At 42.7% G+C, this 23273-nt stretch overlaps 1 protein-coding gene across 1 annotated transcript; it reads right to left on the bottom strand.

Annotated features, from left to right (window-relative positions):
* Positions 1–1683: 1683 nt before the first annotated feature.
* Positions 1684–14683, bottom strand: LOC127305396 (uncharacterized). Its single transcript, XM_071822545.1, has 20 exons — positions 14615–14683; positions 14075–14330; positions 13345–13567; positions 13054–13174; positions 11742–11912; positions 10294–10719; positions 9917–9981; positions 9729–9783; positions 8779–8815; positions 8366–8694; positions 8142–8273; positions 7888–8036; positions 7427–7495; positions 6758–6887; positions 4149–4472; positions 2805–2825; positions 2645–2715; positions 2475–2541; positions 2149–2185; positions 1684–2065 (listed from the first exon to the last, which is right to left on the bottom strand). The coding sequence occupies exons 1-20, from the start codon at positions 14681–14683 to the stop codon at positions 1701–1703; spliced, it is 3117 nt and encodes a 1038-aa protein (XP_071678646.1). The 3' UTR covers positions 1684–1700.
* Between the last annotated feature and the right edge of the window lie 8590 nt (positions 14684–23273).

Genomic DNA, 23273 nt, shown 5'->3' with positions numbered 1-23273 from the left:
GAACATTGTGTTAATGTGTGGTCCTCAATTATGGAGCTTTTTGCGTCGCAATCTCAGGCACATCGTAGCTCTCTTGCAAACACAAAGAAATTAGATATGAAGTCTGACAAATTTATCACTGCTGAATATAAATATATTTGCTAGTGCACCAATTCTATATTGTATCAAGTTCGAGACCTGCTCACAAAACATTAACAAACAAAGAAAAAAGATTCTATGGCCTACACCGAAACCCACGCTAAAGACTAAAATAGTCTAGATATGAGGGGAGTGTTGAATATAAATATACTGCATTGCCTCTTTCCATTAGTTCGAACTTATGTGATAATGGCTAGTGCATCAACTTTATAGGTGAATCAATAATTTGCTACTTTAGCTAGCTAGTTAAATTCACTAGTGCCAGCTTGCGGAAGATGTTATATCCTATTATACTGTTCTGTTATATGAATTGTTTGTATAAATTATTGTTCTGGTATAATATTGCTATCAAAATTTATAAAAAGCATCCGCTATTTTTTAAAATTTTCACAAACAAATTAGTGGTGTGTCACTGCACGCCACGGGTATTTTTGTTACTGGTGGCATGAGGCTGAGGTGTCAAATACACCCCACTAACGTTGTTTTTGCCACGCCACCAATAGGCTATTCTGCACTAATGGAAGAGGTGGTGATAACTACATGGAGTCCACAGCTGAAGTACATGGAGACATAATGGGATTGGTGGACTAGGGTCAGACAATGATAGATGTGTTATGAGGGAAGCAACTTGTGCATGAGTTGTCGTCTCGGGGTGGTTAAAGAAATTGAAACCCAAATTGAATTTCATACCGTGAGGGAAGCAACTTTGATACATGTATGATATAGAGTACGAAAAGGATAGAGACAAAATTAAATGTAGAGTCCTATCACAGCCCAACTATATGCCTAACAAATTACCCTCTAATTCAAACTGAACAAGATCCGTGAAAAGACAAGGTGTGGTGGCATCAATCATGGTCTTACATAACCAAGAACGGAAACAGCAGGTAATATAGTTAAGTGGTCAATTACCTTCGTGTCCCCATCAAATAGAGATGCGGAATGTCTCCGATGGTGGCAAAGGTAACCATCCGCTCAAGCCTGCAGAATATGATGCAACCGGTTTCGGAATCCGCCAAAATTATGGTTAGATCATATGGAAATTATCAATAAGGATGTGTAAGCCTACATTTTACGTATGTGATGATACAGTCTGGTGAGTAGTTACCTGGAATTTCTGGAGTTCCAGATATGAATAATGCCATCTTCTGAACTTAAAATTAGATATGGAAGGTCTCGTAGGGAAACGACAGAATGAACAGGAGACATGAAAGCTCTCAGTGTATGAACGCATGTTTTTCTTTGCAAGTCCCATATCTGATTACATGAATAGAAAACGTGCATTATTTTCTAAAGGTAGTGTATTATTATAAATGGTGTGGTTACTAAAATAGTTTATTTATCAATGAAAATGCGTATATACCTTGGCAGTACAATCATTAGATCCAGTGATCAAATAGTGTTGATCATTACGTTTAAAGAATTCCAAGCAGTTTACTTTGTCAGAATGCCCAGAGAGTGTGTAGTTCGATGTAGGAGAATCAAGGTACGACACACTCTCTGGGTATCAATTAGGCTCAGCTTCATCAAATTTGGGTTTCAGTAAAAGAAAAAAGAGAAACTTAAACCTTTATTGTGAAATCATCTGAAGCAACAACAAAACAGTTCGTGTCCTTCGGGTTAAATACAGCAGGCCACTCAAGACAATACTGTACGGCCTCAAATGTTTGTGTGCACTTCCAGTCCGTGTTTTCGTTAATGAGATTTGGCGAGCCTTTGTTCCAGCCCCAAAGTTTTATCGGGCCAGCTGATAGTGAACTAACATACGATTTGGTTGAATGATCGGCCAGTCTTATATCGAAGTAGTCAGCAGATTTGAAAATAATTATTTTTTGAATATCCCTTCCATAATTGTACACATGGATGAAACCATCAGATGTCCCAGCTACAAACTGTTGTTTTTGTGCAACAAATTTAACGCAATAAGCTGCAGGAAGGGCCATCATCTTATCAGTATAACAGTAGGACACAAAAGACATTTCTTGTTAGATAATTATATCAGAAGTATACGTTTTGTACCGCAGACTGTGTGCAGAGGGGCCATGTCCTGATAGTACATACACATGAATTTGTTAGTTGAACTCAAGAAAAAGAAGGATACATTTTCATCTGCCAATAAAATGTAGTCTTTTCAAAAAAATTGCATATCTAGTAATAGCAGTGAAAAAACGATTCAATGCAAAAGAGAAAAAGAGAGTGGTTATTTTTAGACTACACAAAAAGGGGCCATCACCAAACCAAAAAATACACCTCTTATGGGTAAGAAGTATGTTCATATATAGATACGGAACTAGAAGTACATGCAATAATTATACTGAGAGAATGTGTTGACTTGCCGGCGTATCATAATTGTGAAGGTGAACCTCACTGTAGCGGCTTCCACTTTCATAACCTGTTAAAATCCTGTGTGATCAAAACAAAATTGTTAGCGAAGGATAATGGCATCACCAACATTCACTTGAACAAACTATTAGACCTTTGAGTGAATATAAGGTTATACACTCACAATCGGTCTGTTGGGTGTACATCCAGGGCACACAGTTCGGCAAAATCATTACGGCTCAGACCCACGATGATCTGATTTCAAGGAAAGCTCTCGTCAACATTCGATAACTGCTAGCTCAAAGTCAGGATCTATATGTGGAAGCGAAAAAGAAGAAGACTACCTTTGTAATAGGTGGGATTGCCTGCAACACCGTAGCACCGTCCATGTAAAAGGCCAACAACAGCAGAAAGACGAGACAAATGAAAAGGAAACATATGAGTGTATAGATGCAGCTAACGTGGGTGGTACATGGTATTTCAGTGCCACTTCGGAAGCCTCTTAGCATGCAATTAGAATCTTAGTTAAATTTAGACTGTTAGGATATTGGTCCAGTTCATCATAAGCCCCTATTACTAAACTTGCTCCAGTTCATCATATTTTGCACATATGTAAATGATCATGTTTAAAACACTACAAGGATAGACTTCTACCCATATTCTACGTGTATGATATTTTCATAATTGATTCATATGTATCAAGGCCGGTCGGCACCAGCTACATAAGACTTTTTGGGAGTTCAAATTAAACTCCCAAAACGTCATATATTTAGAAAAGAAGGGACTATATAACAATTCTTTGCGTAAAATACATTATGACTTACTAGAGAGCATGTAATCAAAGTTTCTTACTTTGACTACTAAAATACATATAAAAGGGGTAAATTAGTAAGCTGGATAATAGTATAAATATATTTTTCCTAAACCATAGATGTAAAATATTTTTTTTTCCTAATTTTCAATTGCATGTGTAGGAAAATTTATGACAAGGATACATATTAAGGATCGTTCAATGTATAAAAGGCATTTTTATCCAAAATGTAGGGAGTAGAAACTTATAAAAAATAGTTCTCCTTGAGAAAGAGCAAGACATGCAAATTATTTTGATGGGCAAATATTTTGAACATATTTAACTGTACAACAAATTTTCGATGTATTTTAATAGAGAAAAACTATGGTTTCTCGCTTGATATGCATCAAATCACCCAATTTTCGATGTATTTTTTTCCTAATTTTCAATTGCATGTGTAGGAAAATTTATGGCAAGGATACATATTAAGGATCGTTCAATGTATAAAAGGCATTTTTATCTAAAATGTAGGGAGTAGAAACTTATAAAATATAGTTCTCCTTGAGAAAGAGCAAGACTTGCAAATTATTTTGATGGGCAAATATTTTAAACATATTTAACTGTACAACAAATTTTCGATGTATTTTAATAGAGAAAAACTATGGTTTCTCGCTTGATATGCATCAAATCACCCAATTAATTAGTTGTTATGGCCATTCTGTTGCTGCCATTGAAAAAATAGTAGGGCAAAGACACAATGGACGCATATTGGCCTCTTTTTTTTATCTTTTTGAAGATTGAGTATCAAGTGCCACATCAACAGAGACAGATAAAAGTAGCAGCTTTGGACGGGAAACAGTGCGCACAAATGTTTCTTTAAAAATATGAACTAACTTACCGGAAATGGTGTCTCTCCTTGGCGAGTAAAAATACCTTCCAGTGCCAGCTCATGCACAACATTCCCCATCTCTTTGGCTTCCTCGAAAAATTCATTACACTCAGACTGATCTTTAAATGTCACGTACCTATCCCCCAATATGCTGCACTCAAGGATCACTCCATCTGTACATCCTACAACGATAGTGTGAGTGGATTTGGCATGCAAAATACCGCCTTTCCGCTTGAACCTAAATGCCACGTGTTGGTCTGTATTGTTTACTAGCTCGAGTGAGGGCGACTGGAGATGGACATTATCAGGTAGCCTGCCGGGGCCTACGATCACCTGCATCAGATGAAATTTTATGGTTAATGACCATCTTGATTGGAAATTTTCTGTGCTACAGAACAAAACACATAAGGAATAACTGGGTAGCAGGGTAGGCAATTAAACCTTTGACAGGTAGTCAACTTCCATCGATTTCTCCGGAGCAGACATGTTAGAGTCCTGCATGCAAACCAGTATGTATGATAAGTGTCTCGTCAGAATTAATGAAAACTATAGCGGCTGGATATATGTACCCTTCTAGTCCTATCTAATATAATTTTTTTGTTAACTCTCGTTTACTTTTGTGCTTCACCTCAAACATTAAACATAAAAATAGAAGATTTTGCTTGTGCTCCTCTATGGAGTTATCTCAGGACTATTGGTCTGCCCATCCTGCCATCCACCAAGCAACATCGCTTTGGCAGGCTTGACTGGGTTAGGGCACAATTAAGTGACAACATGGATGACATGATTGCATTGAGCAGTGATGCCTGAGCAGGGGCAATACAGGGTTAGCACCAGCAGCTATATTCATGTACGCTTTTCCCATTTTTCTGAATATAAAATTCTAAAGGGTTGGGACCTAGGTCACTTTCCCATGCCTGTCTCCAACCTTGTGGTGCAAGGATGTGTATATCCATGCGAAATATTGATGTACTATAAACTAGTGAAAATTGCCGAGGGACAAGTGAGTAGGTGTCTATTTTTCCAATTTCTCTTTTCGATGGTTATTTTTTGGTAGGATTGGTTCGCTTCATTTAAAATAAATACATCACGTGTCAGCGTGCCTTTGAATATCTAACCTAGATCACTCTACTAGAACGAGGGTATGATTGGGGTCAGTGGTAAAAAAAAGAACACATTACAACAGACATTGTGGCGAAGAACCGAAAACAAGTCCAACCACATGCCTTCTCCCTTATAGGGGCTAGGCAACCACCTGCTTAAACTTAACCTATCCCTCTAGCAGATCTACCTCTACCTTGCTCCCTTGCGCTCAGCCAGTCCTTCCATTCATCCGCGACACGACCGGCAAGGGCCGTCGCAGTGCAGGTGTTGTTGTCAAAGATGTGCGCATTGCGTTCCAGCCAGATTGAGCGCAAGGTAAGAAGAACTAGAGAATTGATCAATCTCCGCTGCTTACACACCACCTGACCCGCAGCATCCGGCCACCAAGATGTCAAGGATGCCGCAGTGGAAGGAAGCAGCCGTTGCATCCCCTGCTGTCACAGTACTCTGAGCCAAACCATGAGAGCATACGTGCACCACAGCAGTAGAATATCCTAAGGAATACTCCCTCTGTTCCCTTGATTAGGGCGTATATATTTTTTATAGTTTTCATCAAAGCATAAAGGTTCAAGTTTGGAATTGCTGTGATTTTTCCCAACATACCCCTCCGTAATTTATTCGGCATGTAGGTCAACTAGCCAATAGTTATCGGTGTATGCAGAATTAAGAGAAAAAATGGTGTGCATGCTGCTCTGATTGGCTAAGCATGCACCGGCGGGCCTGCACAGAATTATGCCAGCAAAGGGGCGGGGTCGTTGCATGTAGGACGTGGGTGGTTAATTCCGTAGTTTGCTTGGGCTAGGAGAGGAAGGGAGGGATATTAGGAGGTAGTAGTTATTTATGAGGGGTGACATTGGAAACTAATCTGCTGCGTGGATATGCTTAATCGCCTTGCATAAAATTTACGCCTTGTTCGCAGGATTTTTTTGGAGTATTTTTAATGGTTTATATCTCAATCGGTAGAGAAGAACCAAAACAGTTGATTCAACCATTAAATCTTACCCCCATTCATGCCCTGGTTGCCATCATCTCTATGACAATGTCTCTGTCGATCAAAGGCTAGTGGATAAGGAATCAAGCTAGCGTTGAGGGAGCTATGTTGTGTGCTCTGAGGAGGATGAAGGATATATGCGGTAAGGTTCCGATCACACGATCTCAAACTAACATATCCAAATGTGTGCATCCTGGTTTCAGTCCGTGAATCATAGTTGGTGGTCGAATTGTAAAGTGAAACAGTTTGTAATGGGAGTCTGGTTTTAAGTTTTGGTTGGCCGTTGAATTAAAACATCTGTCCATCACGTGAAATGAAAATTCCCATGCAAAACTATTACATAAATATAACTTAGGATTGATGTTTCTACAAGATTCATGTTGTGTAAGTTTAAACTTAATGCTTAGGTTCATGATTTAAAATGTTTTTCACAGATGAAAAAGATTGTTTATTATTGCCAGGTCAAAAAGTTCATGAATTAACAAACTGGGAAGTCCTTATTAATGCAGTCCGATGATCTCACCTCAGATGTTGTGTTTCCTAGTACGCTATCTGCATTTAACTTATGCTCACAAGAATCCGTTGATCCTGGCTCAAAGCCCACATTACCAAAGCACATGACTGAAATTGCATTTGCATATCCAATGACAACCCTGTAAAATGAAGGAAATTTTCTTTTACAAGTAGGTGGAGTATTCTAGAAGATGGTGAAAAGTAAATGAAATGTATCTTTTTTACATTAACTAATTTTAGCATCGGTAATTAATAAGGTTGTCCATTTTCTGACAAATGGTTTAGAGGCATTTAGATGTGGTTATATAGTTCATTTGATATATATATATCTATACATCCATATACAGTAAACACCTACGTTCGTTTTATACAAGCTAGCTAGTGAGTACCTAGGATAATTTCGATTATGTAGGGATAGTATGTGAGTATAAAAGACCCACCTAGATAGGACATATAGTATTTGTAGTTGGTAATATCGAAAATATGCCAAAATTATGAGCTCACGTGTAGTTCGCTTGGCGGCATCTTATAAACACTGAATGAACATACTCCAAATGATATCCTAGTTTAACGAGAAATTATTATACATGCAGACATTCTATTCCACCTATAAATGTAGCGGGTATCAAAGCAATGGTCTTGGGCAGTTAAAAAAGAATAAGAGGAAATTATTGATTACCTTTGTGGATCCATCAAACAAGAAAGTCGACATACAGATGCACAGCAATTTTGAAAGACTTTCTCAACCCTGTTGAGAGGAAGAATTCACTTACAAATTTCCCTAAACGTTATTATACAGTACAGGAAAAAATGGTAGCAGAATAAGAGAAAATAAATTTACCCAAACTAGGAAATCTATGTGCACATGTAGTACCACAATACATGAATAATAATGCATAAATTGGCACAGGTTAAACAAGAAGGCTGGGGAAGGAAAATAAACCGGTTAGCCTAACTTCCCAATCCAGTGTATTGGTAAATATATGAATATATATAGGCCTGAAGTTAGCTAAGTTCGAAAATGTTGGCAACTTGTCTCTAGGATTTTGCCGCATTTCCTTGGTAACAAATGAGTTGCAATAGTATTAAGATGGAACCACATTGGCATGGTAAGTTAGGGCAACCAACTTTGGTCGTTACCTGAAATTGGCAGAGTTCCACAAATGCACAGTACCATTGCAGGAACCTGTAATTAGGATCGGGAGATTTGGAGAGGAATAGACATACATTACTCTAGACATGAAAGCTTCGAGTGTATGAACACACGTCCTTTTCTTTATATCCCATATCTGATTCACAAAAACAGACGATGCATCAAGGTTATGTGCACTGAAGTATTACACTTTTCAGCTAAGATGTTATATGTATACGAGAAATATATTATATATATGTACCTTCGCAGTACAATCATCAGAGACCGTAATCAAATACTGATGATCATTACATGTGAAAAATTCCAAGCAATTCACTTTTTTTGAATGCCCAGACAGAAAGTACTTAGATTCTGCTGAATCAGGGCCCCACATCTGCACATAAAACGAATATGAGTCTGTAGCTAGGATCTAGTAGAGAAACTCTTATAATATTTTTTTTGTGGGCAAGAGAGAGAATTTCAAACCTTAATTGTGTGCTCTGAAGCACTAGCAATGGTAATGCCCATCGGGTTAAATACGAACATGCGTTCAGTAGAGTATTCCGTCATAAATGTTTGGATGCACTCCCAGCCCCTGTTCCAGTCCCAAAGCTTTGCCTGGTTGCATTTAGGTGACACTGACAACATATACGTCCGGGTTGGATGAACGGCCAGTGTTTTGACAGATTTAGCTTCAGTATTAGCTCTGAAACTTTTAATCTTTTTCAGTTTATCGTAGCTGTACACGTGGATGAAACCATCTTTTGTCCCAGCCACAAACCATTTCTTCCATTCAATAAATTTAATGGAGGAGACTGCATTAGATATATCATCAAGTTATGAGTATAGCAGTATGATAAAAGAAACGTCAGATTAATAGATAAGTCAAAAGGAAACACCTTTTTCCCTTGAGACTTTAAACGAACCCACTAGCTTCTGTCGGTGTACGAAAAGTAGTTAGTCCATGCACATAAATAATAATAATTATTTTTCTTTAACAATGATTTGTCTAATAGCAGTGGTCATAACAGAGTGAGAATTTTGTTCGAATTTGGCAGCTCGTAACACAGGCAGTATTGTCCACATTAAGCCAATCTTCCACACAAGATCAAATCATATCAAATTCGTTTTTCCCTTTGTGTGGGTCATGATATTAAATAGCGGGCATGTTCACCAACTTCATGCATGTTAATGGAGTATGTTAAAAACATGTTGATTATTTTGGTACGGATTATGCTTTAGTGTGCCAAACATGTTCTCCTATAAAGGTTAAATCTTCTCGTCTTCCATACACAATGGTGGTATCGCAAGGATCAGACTTTTTTGGTAATGAGGCAACTCATGGAGTCAGGGTAGGCCTTATGCTCTATGGCACTGCAATCAAGCAGTGCTCTGTTCCTTAGTGTAACACGTACTCAAAACAGTATATATAATAGATTTACCAAGGTGATTGGAAAGGAAAATCAGATTGCCTGCACGCATGATGCTCTCAGACGAGCTGTAGTGTTGTACTGCCCAGTTATTTCCTTTTCGCTCAGTTATTTTGTTAGGCTGATATATAGTTGGCTGCCTGAGGTTTTATCCTGTGACATACTAAAAGAACTGAGCTATAACGATGTAACGCTGTGACGTGTCATTTCGTTTTCAATAAAGATGGAATAGGCCCTATTGATCTTAAAAAAAATAGATTTACCAAGGTAATTAAAAATTTGTTTCTTCGTTATCGTCAAGAGTACACTACATATTTTTTTATGTATTGGTCCGTTAAACGAAATAGTCTACCCCAACTTGCTTGGGAAAAAGGATTTCATGTTGTTGTTGTTGAAATAGATGAAGCATTTACACTTGCCTGTGTCTCATAGCTCCAGAGGCGAATGCGTCCATACTTGTGTCCGATTATTATCCTATGAAATAAGTCAGAATATAAATACCACATGTACCAACATATATATGTAATTAGCAAACGTCCAAATCATAGAGGAATAAGCACTTATGAAAAAAACAATTATGTAGCTTTTCAATAGGAAGTGCATTCACCATTGCTTCGTCGGGTTTATGTCCCAGCAACTTATATCCTTGTAAGGTATGTCCACATGTAAAACCTAACCAGCAAGGTTGCAATTAACATTCAAACTGAGTAACAACTAAGAAGGGACAAATAGTAGTAACTAATGGAAGAGTTTTACTGTGCCAGTATATCTGTATCTGCGAATAAATATACAAATAACACTTAATGGACGAATATAAATATTTTTAATCTTTTATTGCAATTATTTTAGTTTGTGTTGACAAGTGAGGCAGGCATTTTGGGCGTTTTTGGATTGCATGAATAAAACATGATAATAGGTAACATCCCATGGGATGTAAATTGCTTATTGTGACTCATGTCTATACGATTTTTCTAATCAACTCACCTCAGACGTTATAATCCCTCGTTGTGGAGTACAAACAACTTTCAGTGTCACCTCACGCACCATATGCCCCATCTTTTTGGTTTTCTCAAAAAAATCATCCTGCTCATATGTTTCAGATGACCAGTTGTGCTCATCACCTAATATAGTACTCTCCAGGATCAAATCAAAGTATTTATGTTCTGGAAGCTTCTCCTGCTTATATGTTGTCACAACAAGAGTGTAGACAGACCTCGGCAGCACAATGCCAAATAGTGGCAGCCTCACGAAGCACATCTTGTTCCCGCTATTGTTTATAAGACGAAATGGGACATGCTCATCTGTGTTGTTGGTTAGCAGCAGTGAGCACTGTATAGACTTGTTGGGCTCGAATGGAAATCGAAGAACTAATGGTTGGACTTCAAGAAGATCGCTGGAACCTAGATTCACCTGCAGTAGTAAAGAAGTTGTGTTGTTATGGGAAAATATTCCTTATAGCTCCAGAACACACTGGAGCTCTTTTATTTAAAAAATTCGACTAAAATCCTAAAATAAATTATACAACTGCATAAAGAAATCTAGTATTTACGCCACAATTTACCTAAAAAACATTTTATTTTGAGCTAGCCAAAAAGAGAGAAATTTGAAGATAAAAATGAGTTATTTTCCCTTTTGTAACCACAAAAAATAGCCCAAAATTTAACTTTGTTTACCAAAACTTTGTAGAAATATATAAAACAGATGACAGATGTGCCACAAATTTTGGAATTTTATTGAACTCTATTTTACTATTTTCAATCAAAACCAGGGTGCCACAAATCCGCATTTGTTATTTGTTAGCATCTCAGTGGTCCTCTACTTGATTAATCTCCCTTTCATATAGGAATGCTCAACTAAAGAGAACTTTAGCTAGCTTCGTACCAGGTGTCCCGAGGGCTTTACGGCTTGCTGGCATCCACGTGACAATATGACAAACATTAGAATGATTAACAAAATCAATTGCTAAAATTCTTCAATTTTATTATAGTATGTCAGTAAGTGCTAACTTTTTCCTTTTTAATGTAGAATTCAAAAAGTTTAGCTTCAGTAATTCAAACACATAAACTAGCTAATAGCCATTGAACTAACAACCAAAATGCAGTTGCTTAATTTCGAAGAGAGACAATTTAAATATAAATATAAATCATCTTCAAACATGATCGAATAGATAATGCGTAACAGAAGATTGTAATCTGAAAGACATTTTAGATCTGCTAATGAAATGACATAAGACAATATGCATGGGAAGCTAATACATTTCAGAATAATAAAAGTTACATATAACAAACTCAGTAAATAAAATTATTAGTATTTGGTTAGCTAAAAAAGGCTCTAAATAGAGGTTGTCCGAGTGTGTAGTCAGGTAGGGAACCTTTAGCTCGAAAACTACGGATAAAAGTAATAATATTCGAGCTTTAAAGTATTTAACATACCTGACTACTTTCTGTTTCATTCAGCCGAGCAACTATATGATGTATACTAACTGGTCGCTTCTCTGGGTTGGTGTCAATACACTCCATCCCTATCTCTGTGCATACTCGAATTTGTTCGAAACTGGTGTCTCCCTGTGATTTGTCCAATCTATTACTCCAACTTTCAAGTACCTAAGAAGTTGCAAGCATGAGTTACGATTCATAAAACTAATATAAATGCAATGTTATTTTATATAGGAAACCAAAGTATGCATGTATATATAGCACATGCAAACCTCACACTGAATGTTAACACGTAATAGCACCGACTCAATCATCAAACTACCAATAATTCTAAAAAAGGTGTCTGTAAAATTTCTAGTCAGATTTAGCACAATGTAAGTTCTCCATTATGAAAGATATAGTGGAGATGGTATATTTAACTCAATGGAATGGGTTCAACTGTTCAAGCATATTTGATGCGACGTTAGGATTACTAGTGGTATATATATAAGTAAGAAAACGTTTATCCATGTTTCATTGCACAAACTTGTAAGAAAGATGAAACTCACTCCCAAGATTAAAACTTTATATGATAATTAGCTATTGATTATTCTAAAAAAACACCGATAAAATTAGGATGGGCAAGTGGTTCAAAATACTTCTGGATTTCTAGTATAGTGCAACGGAATAAGTCGGCCAACTGACTGCATAGTATTTTTTGTATGTTGTCCACTACGCTTTTAATTTCAGTTGCAAACTGAATAACTTGAGCTATTAACATGTAATTAGCTATTCTGAAAATTAGAGCCGCACTTTACTTGCATTCAGTTTATATATTTTGTTATTGTATTTAACTGTATTAATTTACTCGTAAGTTCAAAATATGACATTTACACTAGTGTTAAATGGCTATTGCATTTTATCTTTTGACATTTTTCTGAACCAGTTGTACTTAGGTTTTGCTACTGAATTGACTGATTTAATCACTTCTATACTAATAGCACATGACTAATTAGAAAGAAGGAATATGAGGTACATTCATTCTTCAAATTTTAACTTATTTTACAAAATATACCTGAGGTAGCTAGCTATAAGAACAGAATTGAAATTTTGTTAGAAAATATTAGTTTACCTTGATACACATGGAATATTTATGTTTGATTCTTTGACAGACAATTTGTTTATTGGCCTATTGGACTTTGTTTAAATAACGAATGACTCACCACGTCTAGAAAATATTGAGGGATTTTGGGCAAGGTTAGAGTGTAAAATTATTTTTTGATACATCGAGCCTTTATCATAGAAGAAGCGTGACACAGAGAGTTCTTACAGTGTCGACAGCTTGATATCCCCTCTTTCCAGTCAAAACCTCTACGAGTATAACACCAAGACTATACAAGTCAAACTTGTGTGTGATCTCATTACTAGTGAATTCCGGAGCCAAATATCCTCTGCATGAAAAAAATATAATCGAAGATTCTTTTTATAGAATGATCGACGACAATGGATGTTGGCTCAACAGGAAGGAAATTATGCTGCCATCAATGAAAGCTCGGAGGAAGTGCAACATAAATCATAGCGAATGAGGAGTATTAGCTTCCAAGAAGCTTAGGTGTCTTACAGCGTTCCACCCACTTTTGTAGCAACGAAACGGCTCTTATCTTCCTCGAAGATTCTTGATAGACCAAAGTCAGAGATTTTGGCTACCATATTAGCATCTAGCAATATGTTCGCGGGTTTTAGATCTAGGTGGATGACTTTTTTCTGGTGAAGATAACTTAACCCCTCACAGATCCCTTTAATTATTTTATACCGCTTGCTCCAGTTAAGTCCACCAGATGCATCTGCGAAAAAGAAGATGAAAACAAGCTGTATATTAGCCTTTGAAGCACTTGGCAGCCTCAATATATGAATAACAGAAAGTATACGACGGGATAAGTAACCATAAGATGCTTGAAAAAATAATCTCCAATAGTTCAGGTTAATTCTAACTCCCCACATCCTCATAGAAAACATCTAGGAATTTATTATTAATTCGGAACAAACTCTCGTAGTGAGCCTCATGGTACAAAAATCTGGAACCATCCAATCTATCTTCAATGGACGAGTACCATGTATTTGCAACAATTATATTATAAATATACGCTAAAACTGAAATTTCAGAGAAGTATTCACATTTGCTTTGAATTTGCGCATTCCAAGTCATTACAGATTAAATACATATCATGCTTCTGAGGGTAGAATAAATCATTATTAACGAAACAAAATTCGTGGGAGCCGTAATTTTCAGTGATATATATGAACAAAACAATGGCAGAAAAAAATGTTACGTGTCAGATGATACTTCATACCTTGGATATACCCATCGAGGCTTCCTTTAGGCAGGTACTCAAAGCAGAGCAACCTTTGTTGCACGTCTGCCATGACAACCTTTCCATTCAAATCTGCCATAGTGCCTTGCGTATCAGCGCAGTATCCTAGAAATCTCACTATATTTGTGTGATTCGCCTTGAGCAAACATTCAACCTCACGTTGGAATTCCTTGTCATACATGTAACAATTGGATAGTCTCTTCACAGCGACGGTCAGCCCATTAGCGAGCATTCCCTGCAGACAGAGCCGGAAGATGCCTTGTCAGTCAATTGTTTGAGAAAAAGACCACGAACTCAGTCCACATACACAAACTTCATAACCAAATTGCATCCAACCAAATCAATTGGTGGAAAGATTAGACTAACCAGAGATAAAACCAAATCACAAAATCAAGCTGAAAGGATTTCGTGTGTTTTCGCACCCAAACACGAGATCATGAGCCCAACGCCAAAATATAGCTAATCTTCTGAGCGCCGGTGTTCCCCGCCGACGGCGCGCAGCGGCGTTGACCCACGCACAGCTTGAGCGGCGCCCCAACCGTCGCTGCAGCCGCATCCTGGCACCGGCGGCAAACCACATCGTGCCATCGATGCGTACGCACTTGCTGATTTGGTCCAGGATATATGGCGTCAAAGGATCCTTGCCGGAGGAAGACGCAGCGGCGGCGTCAGCGAGAGCGAGGCCAACCCAACAGAGAACCCGGGTCGGAAGGGGGCCATGAGATCCTGTGCCGGACGAGGCCTAGCGTCCACTAGCGTCTATGATCGACTCAAAATCAGTCACCTTCCCCTCATATCTGATTTTGACAAAATGGAAGAGGCGTAATACAAGCAGCATCCCTTTGCCATTAACAGCAGCATCACATATCGAGCCAATCCTCGCCGCTTGATTCGGCAACAACTGTGGCAAATTTCAACTTTGAGAAGACATGACATATTGAAGTCTATCCATGATGTATCCTTATTAACATATTGAAGTCGTATGTATTGATGTACACTGACGTGGCTTATATCACATTGTACATCAGCGACTAGTGTTTTCTTCGAGAACAATCACAACAGGTGTGCTTCTGCTTCCCAGAACAAGCATAACAGATGTGTCCCTGTGCCTTGGCGAGACATGGATGGACAGTGTACAGATTTTGGCAAGCTTAGTGCGTACAGAAATGCACATTGTGGCTCAGCGGATCCTACAACATACCGAGTTTGCTCGAATGTGTATATGTTGTAGAGAAGGAGAAACCCAAAGCCGAGTAGTTCTGTCTCCCCCTCACAGTGCATGGTTCTCTAGTTCAATTTTGAGATATTTTCGTAGTGGCACACTCAGTTTTTTTTCCCTAACCAATCTGCATGGTTTACTATCCACGGTGCAGGACGTAGCTCCGACTAGCTCAGGGACACCAAACCACATGCATGCATTTACTCTCGACACCTAGCGTTGGCATTCTTCTTTGTTCTCCTCCAATATCACACATCGAGTGCATATCAGTTTTGCTCCGCCTATCCATCTCGCCGATTTAAAGAAAATGGCTTTGCATTGCACTAGGAAGCTCATCCAATTTTGTGGTGCAGTCACGCATGTGTGATGTACACTCACATACGGTTCATGATATTGTTTCCTACCGAACCATCATTTTCATTCCGAGTTGACGCCATCTAGCTTTCACGAGAGAGAGAGAGAGAGAGAGAGAGAGAGAGAGAGAGAGAGAGAGAGAGAGAGAGAGAGGGAGAGAGAGAGAGAGGGAGAGGGAGAGGGAGAGGGAGAGGGGGGGGCTAGCAGCTGGCAAGCCGTTGGTGGTGACCTATCCAAATACAAAATGTAGGCGTCAGTGATAGGTTTGACGTCATCAGGAAGTTTAAAATTTTCAAAAGAAGTTTAAAAATTTAACCTTTTTTTTTCAACTGGGGTGTGTGGCACCCGAGGGCCACTCTGCATTTCTCAGGTTGTGAACTAATATTAAAGTAAAACTTTTTCTTCATAACACCCATGTAGGATACGCGCCAATACGAGCTTGGATCTGGATCTTTGAGGGCCAGGCTAATTAAATTAGCTGATTAGTAACTAATTAATTAATGATAAAAGACTAGATTGCGCTTTTCAGTTTGGAGGAGGGGGTGCCCTGACAGCGTGACAGGCCCGTTCGTGCCACGCCTGCTGTTGGGCCTGGAGGCCTTTGTCAGTCCGGCTTCCCTAGCTGCTGCTCACCAGGATGGGCCGCTCGGACAAGAGGACGCTGGGCCGTTCGGTCAGGATGATGATGGGCTGGGAGATGTGGCTGGGACACCTTGCCAAGTTCTTGCCCTGTCTAATCCTCCCTCGCCGGTCCTGGATGCTTCTAGGGTGGACGAGATGAGCGATGACGATGTGGACGATGAAGAGATCGTGGCTGACACGCCCCCGTCACAAGCTGACGCGGTGGTGCCCCCTGCCGCCTCTCCGTCAGTGTGCCGCTTCGCCTCACCCCCTCTGGTGTTCTCGCGACAAGCACCGGTACCTAGGGTGCCGGTACCTTTGGCGCGACCAAGGACATTGGGAGAGTTCCTCGAAGCTGTGAAATCGCGCTCGGATGCTCTCCTCCATACCCTAGCCGTCAGACGGAGGTTGGTTGAGCTGAACTTCCAGCCGCGCCGGAGCTCGAGGATCGCAAAGCAGCCAGGAGGGATGGATGCTAAGATGAAGGTTGTGCAGAACTTGATGCGCAAGCTCGATCTACTCTCTGGGGACGAGGCGCCTTCAGTGGCCGCCCTAGAAGCTTACCACAAGATGTACGAGCTCTCCTTGACGGATGATATGATTGAGGCTATCGTGGAGTTCTACGGATGGATGCTCTCCTCGATCAGAGGCTGCTCCCGCCTCTGCTGGGGATGTTGGGTGGTCGCCTCATAGAGACCTGACCCTGACACGGGTCGCTCGGGTGCTGGATGGTCGTTCTAATGTTATACGAACCAAAGATTATGGTGGCCAATGTACGAGGCTTTAATGATCGCGCAAGATGAACGGGTGTTAGGAGTGTAGTAGGTACCACGGGTGCATCTATCATGTGTCTCCAGGAGACAAAGCTATCGGTTGTAACCCCTGCCATTGTTATGGAAGCGCTGGGCGCGGATTTTGATGCTTATTTCTGCTTGCCTGCGTCTGATACTCGGGGTGGGGTGATTGTGGCCTGGATGAGCAGGGTGGTGCAGCTCGACATCGCCCACATAGGTGCTAATAGTATCACTGCTAGGGTGGCACCCTTTGGGGGGAACCATCGTGGTGGTTGACCTGTGTCTACGGGCCACAGGCGGAGGGTGACAAGATCGCCTTCCTGGATGAGCTGCTCGACATCCGCGGAACCCACCAAGGCCCATGGGCCCTCTGTGGGGACTTTAACATGAGCTATCGGGATGAGGACAAGAACAACGGTAATCTTAACCGTAGGATGATGGGAAGGTATCGCCGCTTCCTGAACGAATGCGAGCTCAAGGATATCTACCTGCATGGCCGTTGATATACTTGGTCCAATGAGCGCGAGACTCCCACACTAGTCCGGCTCGACCGAGTGTTCGTCACGGTGACATGGGAGGAACTCCATAGTAGCTACACTCTACGCTGCTTGGCGACGGTGGTGGCGGACCACTGCCCCCTCCTCCTTGACTGTACCACACAGTCGATGCGGAGGAAGAGGTTCCAGTTCGAGCGGTTCTGGTTGAAGCTTGATGGGTTCAACGAGGTGGTTCAGGGTGCATGGGGGTGGTCCAGGGGGACACGGACCCCTTCAAGAGGCTCACTGGTAAGTTGAAACTCACAGCGCACAAACTCATGAGCTGGAGAGATAAGAAGGTCGGGTGTGTTAAACTGCAGCTGATGATAGCGCGGGAGGTTGTGCTGATGCTTGACATCGCCATGGAATCCCGACAGCTCTCCCCTGACGAGCGTCGGCTCCGGGCGCATCTCAACAAGCCTACCTGGGGTTGGCTTCCCTAGAGAGGATGATGGCCCGCCAACGGGCTAAGATTGCATGGCTGCGGGAGGGGGACACCAACACGGCCTTCTTCCACCAGCATGCGGCCTACATGCGCCAAAAAAATGTGATTCACAACCTACGGGTGAATGGCGCGGTTACCTCGGACCATGCAGCAATGGCTGAGGCTACCTTCGCACACTTCGAGGGCCTACATGGCACCGAGGTGGGGAGGACGCACTCGCTGGACTTGGACTTCCTAGGCATGGCCACGGAGGACCTCTCCGAGCTGGAGGCGGCATTCACTGAGGACGAGGTCTGGGACGTCATTAGACATCTGCCGCCGGGTAAGGCCCCCAGGCCTGACGGGTTTACGACCGAGTTCCTGCAGAAGTGCTGGGGTGTGGTCAAGGCTGACTTCATGGCGGCCTTCGACAAACTATACACGATGTGTGGGCGCGGATTTCAAGGCCTCAACCAAGCCTTGATAGTTCTGCTGCCTAAGCACCAGACGCGGCAGCGCTGGCTGACTACAGGCCGATCAGTTTGATCCACATCTTCGCCAAACTAGTGGCAAAGGTCCTGGCTTCTATACTGGCTCCCCGGATGGATTCGCTGGTGGATTGCAACCAATGCGCTGTCATTTGCAAATGGTGCATCCATGACAACTTCATGTTGGTACAACAGACAACCAAATTCCTGCACAGGGGAAAGGAGCCGAAGGTGATGCTAAAGCTGGATGTAGCGCGTGCTTTCGACTCAGTGTCCTGGGGATTCCTTTTGGAGGTTCTCCAGAAGATTGGGTTCGGACCGCGATTCCGGGAGCTCGTCTCCTTGCTGCTAGCCACGGCCAGTGCTCGGGTGTTGCTCAATGGCGAGCCAGGCCCCCCGATTTGGCATCGGAGGGGACTGAGACAGGGCGACCCCCTGTTGCCATCGCTATTTGTTCTGGTGATGAACTCGCTCAACAAGGTGCTGATCGAAGCCACTGAGTTGGAGATCCTGCGACGGTTGGCGCGACGGGAGCTTGCGACTTCCGTGTCCCTTTATGCGGATGATGTGGTGATCTTCTGTCACCCGGATGAGACGGACCTGTGTGCGGTTCGAGGCATCTTGGAGCTCTCCGGACAAGCCTCCGGCCTACGCACTAACTTCGCTAAGTGCTCGGTGTCCCCCATTGCCTGCACTCATGTTGAGGCCGCTGGCGCTGCGGAAGTCATGGAGTGCCAGCTAGCGCCTTTCCGGTGAAGTACCTAGGCATTCCCCTGTCCACCAGGCGGCTGACGGCGGTGTCATTCCAGCCCCTTTTGGATAGACTAGCTGACAAGCAGCCGACGTGGCGTGCATCTATGATGTCGCGTGTTGGGCGCTTGGCGCTGATACGGGCGGTGCTTGCGGCCATCCCGCTGCACCAGCTGATGGTACTGGGCCTCTCAAGCAGGTCAACAAAATCCTGCGTGGGTTTCTATGGCTGGGTGATAAGGTATTAACTTATCAATGCCTACGGGTTGTAGACTAGGGTTTAGTTGGAAGTAGAGGGCAAGTAGATCTCGAAGGTTTCAGCCGGAAAAGTACTCGACTGCTATGAAAACTAGGGTTGCGTAAAACAATGAATCGATCGTTTCTTTGTCTCTCGACTCCCCCTTATATAGGAGGCGGAGCCGAGGGTTTCGTGATGTACAAGTTACAGAGCCCGGGAGGGTTTCTGAACCGTCCCGCGATATTCACAAGTTGATATTCCTAATACAATTCTATCTTTCCAAACTATGCAAAACTTCGGGGCCTGGGCCTTCAGTAAACACCGGGTACCTTCTTCGGCAGGCCATTGGGGATGCCTATGTCAGTAGCCCCCGAGATTTTGCTTGAATCGCAGAATCCGGGAAAATCTCCATCTTTACAATCTGCATATGGTTTCTGCAAGTTGACATTTTTTTATAAAGGAATTGTATATTGCACAGGGATAAGGGTAATTGGGGCTGGTTCTTCTGACGGATCATGTACCAGTTAACTGCTCTCGTAGCAATCCACCAAAACCTACTTCAAGATCACGTCCCTGGACATGATCTCGGGATACTGGCCTAATTCGACATGTGCCGCTTAAGGTCTTACCAGATGCCGAATTCCAGTCATGTTTTATCGGGTACCTAACGCGTCCATTAGGATTTTCTTCGTATCTGTTGATACGGGAAAAGTAGCAAAGCTCCGTCAGAGGCGGTGCCACGCTGCACAGGACGGATCCTGGGGACTTACCTTCGTAGAGTTTTGCGGCATTCAGAGATTGTTTCGCGACTGAGGCACTCAGAGAATATATTGTCGGGTGCTTTTTCCGGCTGCTGGAGTAGCACATTTGTTCGAGTCAACGGATGACTTATATTGTTTTTAACATAACCTCCCGATGGGAGTATATGAAGAGTTATTTTGATAACTCAGAATATGCTCCCCAGGATTTATTCAAATTTCATCGGGCACGCGAACAGCGTTCTCGATGGGAGTAGCCCCCGAGGCTACAACCAAGTGCTTGTACTTGGTTGTAGGCTCACCTTTTTAGCACTTTTACCACTATATTGTCATATTTCATTCTCCTGTTTATATTTATCGGGTGCGCGAACAACGCTCCTGATGGGAGTAGCCCCCGAGGCTACAGTCGAGGATTTATACTTGGCTGTAGGCTCCAATTGTCCTCTGTCACTATATTTTGAAATGTCCCCTTCCGAGCCATCTCCATCAAACTTCTCGAAACCTTTTTTATAAAGTAGCCCCCGAGCGTTTGAACAAAAACTTGTATTTGGTCAAAGGCTCTCGAGATTACCAGTCGTCTGTTGCTGTCGCCACTTTTTATAAAGTCACAGCCGAGATTTTTCGTTGGTAAGGTGACATCAGTGCTGACGATAGCCACGACCACTGTATTGGAAAGACGCGAGAAGTGTCCCTTCACTGACCTGCGGGCCCAAAATCTGCGGCCTATTGACACGTTACGCAAGTGGGGGACACACATCCTCCGCTTTTCCTGACACGCGCGCTGTAGCACCTGTCCAGTTCCATCATGGCAAAAATACCGTTTTACCCCTTGATCCACGTGTACAACATCAAGTCCATTAGTAGATCATCCAACGGTGCGACGTTTTGACTGAACTCGCTATAAATAGGCTTCGTCCTCCTCGTTTAATCCCCTTCGCCGCACCATTGCTCATACCTTCTCTGCTCCAATCCCCATTGCAACCACCAGAGCTCTAGCGCCCACGTACTGCTCCGCTTCCTCGACGTCATTGTTGATGCCGCCGCTGCCAAGACTTTCAAGGCACAGCACCCCCGAAGCAAAGATGGCGGCACCAGATTTAGGGAACACGGAGTGCGAGAGATCCAAGATCTCCGCGCAGGACATCAACCTGCTGAAGAAGCTTGGACTAAGCAAGAATAAGGACGCGCTGCGCTTCCCCAGCGAGGAGAGCTACCTGACGCCTCCCATTGAGTACCGGGTTAGTTTTGTTGACCATCTTATCCGTGGCCTCTCTACACCCATCCACGATTATCTGCGTGGGGTTGCTTTTTGTGTATGGGCTGCAACTTCATCATCTTACTCCCAACACCATCCTCCACATCTCTATTTTCATCACTCTTTGCGAATCTTTCCTTGGAGTCCAACCTAACTGGGCTTTATGGAAGCGCATCTTCCTCCTCCGCCGTAATGGCTCCCACAACATCGCCTGATGTCGAGTATTTTGATGTCAAATTCCCTGACTCGGTTCAAGCGTGGCGCAAAAAATGGTTGTATGTCCACGAGGAATGCGCCGACTCGCTGGAACACAACATTCCCCCTTTCAACGGCAACGAAAAAATCTTTCGCCGCCGCTCCTGGGATGCAGAGGCTAGCGACGAAGAAAAATCGGCGACAGAGGCGCTGATGACACGCATCCACGAGCTTCAGGATACCCGTGGATAAGAGTTGTCGGGTATCCAAATTACGGCATATTTCCTTAGGATTAGGGTGCAACCTCTGCAAGCTCGCAAAAACCCCCTCTGGATGTATGCTGGCGACAAAGATGTGGATCGCCTGTCGATAGATTTATCGGTCAAGGACTTAGAAAAACTTGTCCGGAAAATCTCTTCGCTTAGCAAGAAAGACACCGTCCCGTCATCTTGCCGCGTGACACCATATAGAGCCACCAACGCGCTCCCCCAGGTAATCTATCTTTATCGTTTTCTTGTTCGTTCTTCACTCTTTTTTACTGCTATTTCTTCGACTGCTGCTATTGATACAATTTCCTGTCGACACTTTCCTATCTTGTCCAGTACCACAAGACTGCGTCGCCTCTTCCTCCCCTTCCCGAAGGTGGAGATGTCGAAGAGCGCGCAGTCATTACCGAGGATACCCAGGTTCCTTCTCAACCTGAGAGCGAAGTCGCGGTTTCTCACAAACCCGCGGCTTCCTCTGAAAAAGAAGTTGAATCCGAGGCTTCGGAGTCCATGCAGTCCATTCCTTCCACCGTTTCCCTGAAGAAACGGAAACGGGGTGACGCGGAAGGCTCTGGCACCTCCAAGCTTAGCAGCACTCCTGTCGGGGAAACTGCTCCAAGAAGCACTGCTCCCGAAGAATCGAAACCCTTCAACGCCTATGACGCTGCGCTTGTCAGCTCGTAAGTTGCTCTATCGCTCCTTTTAACCATAGTATGTCGAATATCTTGTTTCTATATCAAATAATCTCATTTTATTTTGTGCGCAGCGGCGACGAAGAAGAAGAACCTGCCGCCAATGTGACTGCTCCTATGAGCATGTCTCATACTTTGGCTTTGTCGAAGACACACCGCACGGCGGAGGAAACCTCGACTCCTCATCCAGATCTTCAGAGGTCGACTCCTGCCACTAGCCACCGAGCCTCTTCGCCAAAGAGAGCGAGGGTTGAGCTAGGCGAAGAATTCAACTTTGCTGGCGGTTCAGCGACTCCACCTTTGGACGATGTAAGTCTACTATTTTTATTTCTCTACCTGCCGAGTTTTTCACTACTCTAAACCTTTCTTTCCCTTTCCTTTTCTGTAGCCTCTAATGAAGCCCTTCATTAACCTTGGCGCCCAATTTATTGGGTACCGCAACACTTGTGATGGGTTGAAAGGTATATTGTCGGATGACCTGTCTTTTCTATTCCCCAAAAAACTTCCTTTGTCCTTGTGCAATTCTAACTTCTGTCCCGTGTCCTTTCGACAGAAGCTCTCCTTGCGGCGGACAAACGGACTGAAGAC

The sequence above is a fragment of the Lolium perenne genome, chromosome 6 (genome assembly GCF_019359855.2).
Source record: "Lolium perenne isolate Kyuss_39 chromosome 6, Kyuss_2.0, whole genome shotgun sequence".
Classification (NCBI taxonomy): Eukaryota; Viridiplantae; Streptophyta; class Magnoliopsida; order Poales; family Poaceae; genus Lolium; species Lolium perenne.
This window is presented reverse-complemented; position numbering and strand designations above follow the sequence as displayed.

Coding starts and splice junctions, on each gene's coding strand:
- LOC127305396 (XM_071822545.1), bottom strand. CDS start 14,683: ATGGCACGATGTGGTTTGCCGCCGGTGCCAGGATGCGGCTGCAGCGAC. Junction 9,982..10,293: donor GAGGGATTATAACGTCTGAG/GTGAGTTGATTA, acceptor CTTGCTGGTTAG/GTTTTACATGTGGACATACC. Junction 8,037..8,141: donor CTGATGATTGTACTGCGAAG/GTACATATATAT, acceptor TTTGTGAATCAG/ATATGGGATATAAAGAAAAG.